Consider the following 14,013-nt stretch of genomic DNA (forward strand, 5'->3'; position numbering starts at 1 on the left):
CAAAAAACTGAAGCTTCATAGGGTCTTTATGTCCAGGTGTAGGTAGTACTGCAAACCTTTCTCTTGGCCATCTTGGTCACCCATGAATGTAGCTTATGAATGTAAGCCAATCCCAGAAAACTGAAGCTTCATAGGGTCTTTATGTCCAGGTGCAGGTAGTACTGCAAACCTTTCTCTTGGCCATCTTGGTCACCCATGAATGTAGCTTATGAATGTAGCTCACATAATTTGAGCATGGATTAATAAGCAACATCTTCCGCATAATTTAAATAAGCAACAACTTCCACATTACTTATCAAATTAGCCATAACACGATTTTACTGTCAAAATACGTTTTTCAATTGCCATAAACCATTTACTATCAAAATATGTTATTAGCCAAAATATGACATTCCACTTTAACATTAAACTCTCAAATATCTATTAATTTTTATAACAAAATACAACACACAATACATTTACCTCAATAAAATCATCAAAATGTACCCATCCAAGTATTATTTTAATACTTGACGCTCTTTCCGTACATAGACAACACAATTTATTCTTCAACCTAATAAGGGTGACTTAGCGGTCAAATATATTTCACAAATTATTGTGATTCATAAACCCGACTCTTCTCATGCCACCTCTTAGTTCTCACCAGTAATACATCAAAACAACAAATAAAGTACTTAATATGACTTCAAAATAACCCTCTTAAAGGTAGTTGACCACAGACCTATACATTGACCCCGGCTTCCATCCACTAGGAATCACATTTTTTGCGACTAAGATACGCTCTGAGTATTGTGATACCAATTTTATAGAAAATGGAGGGTGTAGCTCCCTCCCAGGGTCGATTTTCCAAACTGCACCCCAAGATTGCACCATTTTCAACCATTTGGTACTATTTTCTTCTTTTAAACTCACTCCACCCAAATCTCCATCACCTTCTTCGAATTCAACCACCATAGCAAAGTAATTAGGGTTCGATCCCTGGTCTACATGGAACACTATGTTTGTTCTTGAATAATCACACTCAACCCTTCAAAAATACAAAAGAAACGGTAACCAGAAATTTCAGAAAACGATAAAAATGTGCATCAACATCATATGGTTATCTTCAGTTTTGAAAATGTAACAAAGTAATGATTAAATTGTATATCATATATTGGTAAACTTTGTCACTATTTGGGGTGGTTGTAATTTTCTGTGTTTCTTCCAAATAATGACTAGATATTTTTGTGAACAAAATTGCAAATATCATCTATACTCAAAAGACAAAGAAATGTTATTTTATTTGGAACATGTGCAACAAACGTTATAAAACCTCTAATTAATAAAGACCAAAATTATAGAAATTAACTATATTTGGAGACGAAAATGTAATTTACTTCAAAATAAAATTACCTTGCAAATCGAATTTGCAAATCTCCTGCGTCACGTAAATGTTTTTCTTGGCCCGGTTTTGCCATCGCACCAAATGCGGTTCCGCTAAGATCAAAATGAGCATGGCCAGCTGCACACTTGCCTCCGGGGCAAAAATCAGTGATAACAACCCTAGCCGGCTTGTGTGAACATGCCGGATGTTTGGTACACTTTACCTACGTACATAACAATAATAATAATAATAATTAAAGACTCTTTAAACAGCTCCAAGTAACAAGTTTGATCGCAAATTATACTAACAAATTATGAGACTTTCAAACTCGTACATTAACAACATTTTACTAACATAAAAATAAAATTAAACATATTTGTAAATGTGGGGTCCACGTGTTCCTACCATATAACAAGCCCCACATTCTTTTCCTGCATTATACAGAGATGGGCCAATTCCAGTCACCATGGAAGAAAACGGTGCTTGTGACACTGCGGGTCCATACCCACATGAACCTCCTGCATGAATTGTTTTTACCAAGTTAGCCTTTCATTCGCCTTATAATATACCAAAATGCAACATAAGTAAAGAGGGTAAATATGGAAATATTTATGTGTAGTGGAACCCAATTGCAATATACTTAGTACTTACCATCACTTCCAGCACCATCGGGACTGCCATACCAGGTGGCAGAGGCGGTGGACCAGTGGGTGGCTACGGTGGATATGTTGAAGTGTTTTGGTCTTATGGCAAATGAGAATGTGAAGAAAGTGGTTAGAAGACATAAGAAGAGTCGGAAATGTGAAGAAATGGTGGCCATTAATGCTTTTTGTTGCTTGACCACTAAAAGTGTACCAAATTTCTTGCTTTTTTAAGGGGCAGCAAATAGGGTTTTTATAAGGGGTTTTGTGAGCATTGTTGCTTTCAAGTCCACGTTTGCCATGTTCTTAATTTGTCATGTTTGGATTCAAATCTAACCCGTTTTTGTCATTTTGAATTTTATTTTTTTATATAACCGACAATAAGATAACATTGAGTAACATGTTATGTTTTCATATCATATTTGCATCTTAATTCAGTATTCGTCTTGCCATCAGTTACCATATACTATATTGGTCTCATCCTTAAGTTTTACCATATAATAATAATAATAATAATAATAATAATAATAATAATAATAATAATAATAATAATAAGTTGATTAAGTGGGATTATCGAGAAATTTACCTACGGTCGAGGATGAATATATTTTCCAATATGGCGTCCAAATGTTAGATTGGGTTTGAGAAACAAACACATAACAGGACCAATGTGTGAAGTGTGAACGGAAATGTGACATGCGCCGTTCAGGGATGTTTTCAAGAGTAATGATGTATATGATATCGCAAAAATAAATTCAAATAATTGAATGTCACATAACGGGTTGTGGGAGATAATTTTGGCAATGTATTTTATGTTTGAGGTTGTAAGAATCAAATATATTAGTTTAAGATAAATTAAATATTCTTTTATTTTTTGTTCCTATAAATCCTCCTATCTAATTAAATAGTAATTAATGTTTATTTAATGATATTTTAATACACTAATATAACATATATCATCATTTAATTAGATAGGAAGATATGTAGGAAGAAAAGTAGAAGGATATAATTTCTCTTAGTTTAAATGTTTATCAAAATTTGATAATCAAAAAATTAATATATAAAATTAGGTATGAGATTCATGTATTCATGAATTTATTTAAAAGAAAAAACTAAATATAAAATTCTAAACATTTGAGAAATTTGAATTTATAAAAAAATGAGAAAAATATTGAATTATAAAACTTAAAGTGTTTTTTTTCTACAAATTTAAACAAATAATTTAGAAAAAATTAATAAAGGAAATTAATCAAGCTTTAATTTAGTAATTTTGAAATTAAAAGAAAAGTTTATTCAAGTAATTAATATGCATTTTATTATTGCATTTAAATACTATGTGAAATTTAATAAATAAAAAAACCATAAAATGACATGTGGAATAAACATTAATTCAAAATAATCACAAAATAACATCTGACAAATTTAATATGAGTGTGACAAGTGGCAAAAAAAAACTTTCATTTATTAGAGTAGATAATCAAAATAATTTAATTCTTAAAAGTAGACACGCAATGAATAAAGTCTACTATTCAAAATTTGGTAAATACACACTATATCTACTCCTAAACTATATTTTTCATCCACAACGAGAATTGAACCCACAACATTTTGTTGAGGGTCACATTCCACCAACATCTTATACTTCTAGGCTACAAGCCATTTGCTTCACCTTAGCTTTTATTTATCAATTTAAATATTTGAATTTTTGGATCTCTCTCTATGTAGTGGTCGGCCTTTTAAAAGCTTCGCCATAAGCGACTAGTTGCTTCCCGAATGCCTTTTTCCTTGCCACCAAACCACTAGGAGAGTCAACAAGCTAGCTTTCTTGCATTTTAGAAACGATAGCTTACGTGCCCTTCCTGCCTACTGAAATGGATGTGAATGATCCTGATAAATATGAAAATCCTATTAGTCTGATTAGATATGTCACTAAAAGAAAGTGATTATGTTCCCTTTTTTTAGGATTCTGAGATGGGCTGGCCTATGCTAACATCATTTATGAGGAGTCGAACGACAAATCCCCTCCTCATATAAGGATGTGTCCGACGCAACTCTACCGGCAATCAAAACTTTATATATTTATTTGTTTTTTGGTGGGTGAAGAGTGTTTAAATCGAGTTTAGAATACGAAATCAATCACATGATGCAATAAGAACACAATCGTAAATAATATCTGTTTGGCTCATTAATTGTTTGAAAAGTACACCCGTTCTTGAGAGAGAGAATATAAGAGCGAAACATGCAAAAGCTACTATCTACCCCTATATTTACTCTATTTATAGAGTGATACAGAAGCACAAAAAATATGCAAGGACTAGACATTGGATTTCGACATCAACAAGTGCTTTGCAAAATACATACACTCCGAAGTACAAGACTTCGCACCTAAACATACCAAAATTAATTTCGACATCTCACTATACATTTCGCACCCTACAATCTCCCCCATAGTGAGAAGAGTCGAAATCATGTCATTAGCTTCATAGTCTGAAGAAGCACTACGCGAATCTCCATATACCAAAGTATTGTCTTTCAAATTTCATCCTTGTCAATTGCTTCATTCTGTTTGCAATTATTGATTCAAACAAGAAGGCTTGTATATTGGGAATTCGTGTACCTCTCTACGTCAGCAACTTGAAATAAAAACTTCGTCATCCTTTCGTTTTTGATTTTGCCACGAAACACCACTACCAAAGGCTGTTGAATGATTTCCCTATCTTTATATTTATCAATGTTGATCTTCCCCTTCAGTAAGAACTGGGGAACTTTCGAAATCTTATTGATAGCCATAGCTAGCTCAATATCAGTAATTGCGAGGCAATCATAATAGTTATCGATGAACACATTGATATGAGCAAAGCCAATGAGAAAATCATCCTTGTTGTTTTCTGGCAGCTTCGTTACATCCACATTGCTTAAAATCGTTGTCACAGTGACCAACTCATTTAAGTTCTTCAATGAGAAATCAAAAATCGAAAACTCAAAAAACACATTATTCACTCTAACAACCACATAGCGAAAATTTTGTAGTATGCCTTCGAACAAGTTCTCTTGTGAAATAGACATCACTTTTATGATCTTTATAGACGACCACACCTCCTTTTCACTTTTCCCCAAGAGTGCATGAAATCGCATCTTTAGTGTTTTGTATTCTTCTTTGTCATTGAAGCGACGAACTAACTTGTATTAGGAAGACATGTACATCATATGATTTATTGGGAAATCAAGTTGATTAAAATTAGAGTTCTCAACATTATAACTCTTCTTTGGTACTTTGCGAAAATACTCAAACTTCCTAATTGAAACAATTTCCTCAATAGTTTCATAACACCAATGTTTGTTGGGATCTCCCTTGTTCAAGCATGGTGGATCATTATACCTTCTCCTGAATATACTATTGACTTGCCTCTACCTTTCGATTTCCAAGGCTTGTTGTTTCTTTTTTTCTTCTTCTGACGGAGTTACCAAAACACCTTTTCCTTTGTCTCCTTCATTGTTTTTCGAAGGAGGTGACACGGAGCTTGAACCAAAACAGCCAGCACTTTCGCTTATAATAATCCCTTTCGTAATAGGTCTTGTTGTGGTAGTTTTCGAAGTTATTGTTAATGAAACTGGAAGCGAAGTGGATATTTGAGTAGACATCACCTTCCCAACTGTTGGATTAAGTGTCTAAGCCCATAACTATAATTGGTATGTACTTGACCTGAGAGTAGCATGGTCCATTTCGGGGTGCATATCACCAGGACAATTTGAAAGGATGGATATTAGAGTAAGAGGTTATTTATGATTTATTAATGTATTACAAGTATTAATATATTAATTGTGAAATCATATTATTTAATTAGTATTGATCAAGAACTAATCTAGAATTAATTTAGTGATCAAAAGAGACTAATTAAATTAACGGGGAATGATTATATAAATCAGTGATATATATTGTTTGGGTTATTGATCCACGATGGGCTAAGTTTATGTAAGTATCCATGAAGAGTTAACCCACATGAGATATGGATCATAAGCCTATGTGTATGGATTAAGGTTTACACATGACCCTTGGAATCCTACACTATATATATATATATATATATATATATATATATATATATATATATATATATATATATATATATATATATATATATATGTTATCCCTTAGCCAAAATCAATTGACATAAGTCTTCTAGGAAGATCTATAACCGATTTTGTGTGCTCCATATTCTCACTCTTGGAATCCTACACTATATATATGTTACCTCTTTGCCAAAATCAATTGACCTAAGTCTTCTAGGAAGAACTATAACTGATTTGTGTGCTCCATATTCTCTCTCAAGTTCTCCTTTGTTCATGATGTGTTGTGAACCGTTTGAGGCATCACACTTGGGGTGCTAAGTTCTTCAAGGCCAAAATTCAACAAGCGACAACAAGAGGTAATCTTCTAATCTATTTTTATGATTCAAGTATCAAATTGTATGCTAGTTGTATGCTTCATGCTTTGGATATTTTATTGCATATATAACTAGAGAAAACTTAGATCAAAAGCATTAGGGTTGTATGTGCACCATAGGAGTCCTGTAGTATACAAAACCCAACACTGGTATTAGAGCCAGGTAGTTTTATGTTATACAGATGCATTGGTTAATTGTTCAAATCAAGAAAAATCGTTTTCTAGAATCTGCATGATCACCATGACGTGGTCAAAGTTACCACGACGTTGTGACAGTTCAGTGGACAATTTTTTTAGTTTTTTAGCCAAGTTTTAGATTAGAATCATTACCACAAACTGTTTTGGACTGTTAATTTTTTTTTTGATATGGTAATGATTATCCCATCCAATTAAAAGATAAATTGTCAATACTAGTTTATATGATAAGCTAATTGTTTGTAAAATTTGATTTGAAGTTATCTTACTATAAGAGTTGCATTAAATCAAATTTGTAAAAGTTCAAATTATGATTATTTTATTGGTTTTAAAATTTGATCTAAATGTTTTTAGGAGTTATAAAACTTGCCATTAAGTTTTGGAACTCAAATTTTTTGGATGGAGTTACAAATATTGTCATCAAGTTTGAAACTCAAAAGGTTTTCAAGAGTTACAAAATTACCCTCAAGTTTTAGTATTTGAAAAGTCTCAAATTATGAAACATTGATTTCTAAAACTCTTGTAATTAAAAGGTGCAACTCTTGGGTTCATACCTTCAAATTAATTAAATAGTTTTAATTTTGTATTTTATGTTTAGAACCTTAATGTCTTTTGAATAGTTCAAGTTACCTCTTATGAATTGTATTAGAATAATTAAAGTGGTTAATTAAAGGAGAAGATTAATAAATCCATAACAACATGGTTTAAGTTTAATTAAATTAAGAGTATAATTAATAGAATTAAACCACCAAGTATTTTAAAAGTTTAAAATACACCCTTATACTATATAAAATTAAAAGTTTAATATATTATATATGTATAAGTAAAGGTCATTCTTACCGTTAGTATGACTCATTCACGAAGCTGGTCTATAAGGGGGGGGGGGGGTATAAGGTTACTACCTATAAAATTGTGGTTTAATGGGTGTCCACTCTCACCCACCGCTTCCTTGACTAATGGAGGGTCGTTAGCCAAACGGGTAGGATAGGACATTAATCCTTGTTAAAAGTATAATGATAATAATAAACGAACTAAACACTTTATAAATTCCTAATCTTAGTTACTTTAGGAAAAATGTGAATTTGAAGCTAACTCATGAAATTGCACTTTGCACTTTGCCAAGTCGTTAGTGGAGCGTGTGTGGTTAACCGACACACTAACTTGGACTAGTAAGGGTGGCAAAGGGTAGATCGGTGTTTGTCATAGATTAATGGAGCGTGTGTGGTTAACCGACACATTGATTAGGTGATAAATGACATCGAGAGTGCCAAGCTTTTTTGCATGGTTATTCACACCTTGTTTGTGATCCTTAGTATCCCAGTCACAAACTTGAAGGGCATAATCAAGGTTAAACATGCCATTGAAAAGTTCAATGAATCTCATAGAATCTAGGAATTTCAATTCATTTAAAACTTAATATTCAATTTCATTTTTCATGGTGGAAATTGGTAAATCGTCATTTACCTACCTTCAAATAGTTTATAATTGGATTATGACATCCCTCTTCCGAATTGTAAAATATTGTGTTGGGTCCTAGCCTTAAAATTTATTTAGGTGTTATATCAAGGACATAAATCAACTAAACTTGAATTTCTCCCTTGTAGATGTCTAGTTCTGACAACTATGGTCTTCCCAAATCCTTTCTTTATATAGATGATATTTCACAAGACGATCAAGGTGAAAGATTAATCCCTTCTTTGTGTTGTAGTGGTACTTCACTTCCTCCACCTCCTCCAATAATTCTCCCTAACCCACATGTTCAAAGATTTGAAAAGTTCAAGGTCACTCGAGCCTGATTGACTAGCAAACACTAAGATGGAAGGTCTGTGTGTGCACATGTCTTGGAGATGAAGTCACACATTAACAGGCTTGGAATGTTGGGTGTTGTTGTTTCAAGGAAGTTGGCAGTTGACTTGGTTCTTCAATCACTTCCTAAGTCATATAGCGGGTTCAATAAGGACTGCTATATGGGAGATCACCACATGACCCTTATTGAGCTAACATATTTCCTTGTTGTTGTTGAATCAACAATGATTTGGCGCATTGGTAAAACAAATTTGATTGGAAGATCTACTTCCCAAACGTCCATGGAAACTGAGAATGGAAACATTGGAAGTCCAGAAAAGCTTTCTCTTCCCAATGGAAATGGATCGGCCGTGGTCAAGTCATTTAACCAAATGGTAAAGCGAAAGGCTAAGTATAAGATTGTCCCATGTACCATTCCAAGAGAGTCTTTTTGCTTCTATTGCCAAGAAAAGGGGGCATTGGTTGTGAAGCTGTGGTATCTACCTAAAAGACCACAAGGATGGTAAAGTCAAAATGTATAAGTTCCTATTTGAAGATTCTTAATACATGATGTGATGTGACATCCCCATTTTCACGGCCATAAAATATCGATTTTGTTTATGCTCTCTAAAAATCAGAGTACCTCTTTTAATAAAAATGTTGTGGAATTTGTTCCCAGTAAAACATGATAAATATGTTATCAAAGCATTTCGAAAGAAAAGTATTTTTATTCATTTTAAAACATTTGGGATGTCATCGTCAATATAGAAACATAAGCATAAGCAGAACTTACATTCATTATCACTAGTGATTTATATCTCCTTAATCTCTTAGTGGAATGTGACTTCATATCAACACCTGTGATATAAATAAACTGAGTGGGTCAGGTTGGGAAACCTAGTGAGTACATAGGGTTTTCAACCCACAATAATATAATTATTATGTTAATCATCAAGCTATCAACCCAATTACCCATCCCCCTTATCTTCTTTACTCTTAAGTATCTACCATAAGATTTAACTATTCCTCGTTCGTTCATTCCTATGGAGTGTCCTAAGGAATCGGCACTAAGTCTGCATAGTCGCCAGGGTTTATATCGTTTATTGACAATATCGTTTTCAAAAGTCCACTCGCAATACCTGTTAATGGGTTTTAGAGTACACCGGGTGAACACATCGTTCACAACACTTACAGGTTGCGAGCCTGTTAGTGTTCCACTAGACTGTCTAGAATAGTCTGTGGTTGTCATCCATACTCTGCTAGATGACGGGGCCATCGCTTGGGTCATCGTTTGGCTACTTGTTTGGCTCATCGTTTTGGTCATCGATTTTGACTCGTCGCTTTGGCTCATCGTTTTGGCTCATCGCTTTGGCTCATTACTTAGGTCATTGCTTCGCACCATATTTTATCACTCATATATCCTCGCTCATCATTCATCTCATCTTTCATCGCTCATCATTTAAGAACATGTATAAAACGTTTCATCTAGCATAGACAACAAGTATTCAGACAGTATATACACATAGCATGTAATTTATATAAAATACTTCATATCTATGTGTTAGATGAAAGTAACCATGCACTCACTTGGTAAGGTGGTGATTCCGAAATCAGACAATGCTTCGTTACTCTTAAAACAATTTCCTTCGACAAAACCTAGTATAAATACCGCTAGGGTTTAGTCTAACGTTAACCGCGTCTAATTAATAGTCTAGCTATTATTACTATTATATAAGCATTAAAAAATACTCTTATATAACTCATTATAATAGCCCAAATAATTATTTTAAGGTCCTAATAATGTTATTATAGTTAATTAGAAGCTATATTAAAAATAGCGTAGGCGTAGCTCACTTACAGCGGGTTTTTTAAAAAAAAACCGGGCTTTGCTGAGCAGCGTTTCCAAGCCAAAAGCTTTTCTTCTCAGAGCCGCCGGGCGCTCCGAGGATTCCTTCTCGTGCTAGGGAGGTTCCCTAGACTTGGGAAGGGCTTAAGGAGGCTAGATAGAAGTTAGAGAGAGAGAGAGAGAGAGAGAGAGAGAGAGAGAGAGAGTAAAGAGAAGAAAGAATGGGAAATGTGTGAAGAAAATGAGGGTGGGAGAGGTTCTATTTATAGGCTGAAATATGGTTGAACTTGGTGCCACATGTCACCATCTGGTGGCAAGACTTGGGGAGAAAGCAATTGTCAAGATTGTGCCACGTCACCCATTTTCGCACAACACACTTCCAACTTCTAAAATCCGTAACTTTTACATACGAGCTCCGTTTTTTACGTACTTTATATCCATGCGTAGGTAAAAATAAGATCTACAACTTTCATTTTGACTCAGTCGGATAATTCTCGCCCGATCTTAAATTTAACAGTAGGAGGAGATTAGACTGTTAAATGTCCGCGTAAAATTCATAACTTTTACATACGGACTCTGTTTTCATCTGTCTTTTTACCGTTGAGTTAATATTAATGAGATCTTCAATTCTCATTTAGGTCGCGTAGGCCAAAAACCATTCGATCTAAAATTCGAGTTTCAGGTTGTGCACTGCTAGGCCAAATCTTAGAAAATTCATAGCTTCCTCATACGAAGTCATATTTGGGCGTTCTTTTTTTGTATGTTCTCGGTTTAATGTATACTAAAACCTTTGTTTAGATCACTAAGGCTAAAAAGTACTTTACCAAAAGTTCACTATTTACGTCTCCCGATGTCATGCCGGTTTTGCCGTAAAACTTCGACGGGCCATAACTTCTTCGTTATAACTCGGATTTCAACGTTCTTTATATGTACGGAACCCTTGAGACATATTCTACAACTTGGTTAAGATAATCCTTCTAAATAATTTTCCATTAAAACCTCATTTTTGACGCTCATTGTCTCTAAAATGACTAGCCCGTATCTGCTGGTGTAACATGTGATGATATTACATTTTGATGTTTTGTAGAATCAAAGGAAGCTTAAAAGGAAGAGTATGTTGAGTCTAATAGCGAAGAGATGGATTTCGATTGCATTGTTCGATGATCAGATTTTTGAGTTGTTGCTTAAGAGTTATGATAAATTGCTTAGAAATATTTTGGAACATAGTTTTCATTTGTAATTGCATTGTAAGGAAAAGTTTTTTCTACATTTTATAAATAAATAAAAATTTTGATTTTATCTTGTTTTATATTTATGCTTGCAATGGCATTTGTGAAAATTGATGTTTGTATATTTCTATTGTTAGCAATATTGGAAAATGGATTTGATTCTTTCGTTTGTGGTAGTGTCATAATTTACCAAATAAGCAAAGATTCTCATCGCCCAAGTTTCAATTGGATAGAAACTTGGAATCATGCAACTTGTAGTGTGATGAATGAGAACCTTTGTCTTTGGGAAATTAGGACCGATTCTTTGTTCACATGTATATCTGAGTCAAGTGAAGGACTAGGGATCGGGTACACTTGGTTGTGCGCTGGTCAGGTCCACCACAAAGAACGATAAGACTATTTGTTATGATTTACTAAAAGTTTAGTAAACATGGTTGTACTTACAAGATTAAGTGTAATTTTGAATCATTGGAAAAGTTTCAATGCGTGGCAGAACGAATAAGAAGAATCAATTAGGTAGAAAGATAAAAGTTTCTGCAAATTGAAAAGAGTACTTTAGCATCATGTTTTATGATCATCTTAATGATTATGAAAACCACATGACAATTGATCCTCTAAGGACATCTTAGTGCATTTGTATGGCTAAGAAGAGGAATCGTGAATTGTTGAAATGGTTAAATCAAAAAGGTGAGTCATACTTCATTCCAAAGTCAAGTCTTAGAGTCATTCTCCAAGATTGTGACTTGAGTGACACATCTTGAATAGGTCTAGACCACATCATGGAATGTGGAGTAAGAAATGGTTCTTCCTCATGCACATTTGAAATTGGTGGTTGTGATGTTTTGGATAAAACAAAGACCAATTAAGACCAATTATATGAAGTGTTATTCTTGATAAGAATCCGCACTAACTCTTGAATATTTGTTTGTCAAGGACAAGAGGATCTTATACGTCAAGAGGTCAGTGGGAGTCTTAAAGATCTTGAAAAGTTTCAAGAACTAATCAAGAGTAAACTTATTGTTAATCACTAGCGCACGACTTGAGGTTTGTAACCTATCATGTTGACATATTCTTGTTTCTTAGACCATTCCAAATGACAAGAAATTAAGATTGAACAAGTTCAGTCCATATGAGTTTGGATTTGTCACTAATCGTGTATTGTGATTATGGTTATGACATTTTAACATGGATAGGAACATATAGACCATAAAATATAAGTGCCATAAGGTTTCTCTCTAATTCATGAAAATGATTGTGGGAGCACAATTATTACGTTAAGTGTTGCGAGTTAGCAATGTTAATTATAGAAAAACAAAAGTTTCAATTCGCAAAGTTGTAGAGTTAAAAAAGGTTTTTTGCTATAATTAAGGGAGAGGAACTCATACTTCATTTCAAATCTAAAAGCTTAGATTGTGAGATTTTAATCAAATTTAGTTAAGGATATATATATGAATGTTATGTTGGAATGGTTTAACATAAGGAAATTCTATATATGGAAATATTATAGCAAAAAGACTGGTCAAGTATCATGTCTTTATGTAAGACATTATGAATCGTGTCCCATATGCTTTGGATATATGATCGATTGCATATGCTATAATATTCATGTGTTCTAATTTTCCAAATGCCTAGGTCAGTAAGACGGATAAAGGATTAGAACCTGATATGACTAAAGTGGTTAAACAACTGTTAAGGACAATCCAAGGTTCGCTAAGGATTGGTCACTTGTAGGCAGTTGGAAGTATAGTAATGGATGGACCATATTGACATTATTATAAATAGACAAGATTCTATTAATAATGAGTTGTCATATTGCAAATATGGAAATGTTTCCATAATGGGAGTTGGATATTAAGAATCTATGTGTAGGTTAGAAACTTTTATGCAAGAAGGATGTTCAATGGAATGTACTATGAATTTGAGACTTTGCTTCCATGGAATTGTTTTGTTATCAATCTCCAGTGGAAAGTTTTGTAATTTCATTGTCCAAGTCTCTATGACTTTGGTGCATTGACATTACAAAAGGATCATTTCATAAAGGCTAGAACCTAACACATTCTAATAGTGACAAGAATTTGGTATTCTTACACTGGGGATAAAGATTTGGAATCGTGAAATGAGCATCACTGAAATGTTGTCAATTGATCTATTTCACAAAGAGATGACCATAGACAAACGTAGTGTGCATGCTTGGAGCATGGCATAGCTGTTGTTTTAATTCAAGTATTAAGTTGATTAATTGAAACATTATACAATGAATAACGTGCAATCAATATGGTGATTAAATAAAAGGTGTTTTATTTATATTCATAAGTTCTGAGACCATATTGGATTCGATTATTCTTGTGTTTCACTTTGCATGTTTTGACTCCAGAATAATAATACTATTCAAACTATCCACAGTCGATCATACTTTGGAAGTAGGTATTGAGGCAAGATTGTCATGAATCTGACTATAGATTGTCTAGGTGTTTTAGACATAGCACAAGTTTGCTGCAGTATCCATGAGT

The 14,013-nt window shown here is 33.6% G+C and overlaps 1 protein-coding gene across 1 annotated transcript; it reads right to left on the reverse strand.

Moving 5' to 3' along the window:
- Positions 1-397: 397 nt before the first annotated feature.
- On the reverse strand, positions 398-2,245 carry LOC145069637 (expansin-B18-like). Its single transcript, XM_079016588.1, has 4 exons — positions 2,015-2,245; positions 1,769-1,881; positions 1,393-1,586; positions 398-1,027 (listed from the first exon to the last, which is right to left on the reverse strand). Exons 1-4 carry the CDS (start codon positions 2,181-2,183, stop codon positions 700-702), a joined length of 804 nt encoding a protein of 267 aa, XP_078872714.1. The 5' UTR covers positions 2,184-2,245; the 3' UTR covers positions 398-699.
- Positions 2,246-14,013: the final 11,768 nt, after the last annotated feature.

The sequence above is a fragment of the Lactuca serriola genome, chromosome 8 (assembly GCF_051521515.1).
Source record: "Lactuca serriola cultivar US96UC23 chromosome 8, Lser_US96UC23_V15, whole genome shotgun sequence".
NCBI lineage: Eukaryota > Viridiplantae > Streptophyta > Magnoliopsida > Asterales > Asteraceae > Lactuca > Lactuca serriola.

Coding starts and splice junctions, on each gene's coding strand:
- LOC145069637 (XM_079016588.1), bottom strand. CDS start 2,183: ATGGCCACCATTTCTTCACATTTCCGACTCTTCTTATGTCTTCTAACC. Junction 1,882..2,014: donor CGATGGTGCTGGAAGTGATG/GTAAGTACTAAG, acceptor CAATTCATGCAG/GAGGTTCATGTGGGTATGGA. Junction 1,028..1,392: donor TTGCAAATTCGATTTGCAAG/GTAATTTTATTT, acceptor GTATTTTTGAAG/GGTTGAGTGTGATTATTCAA.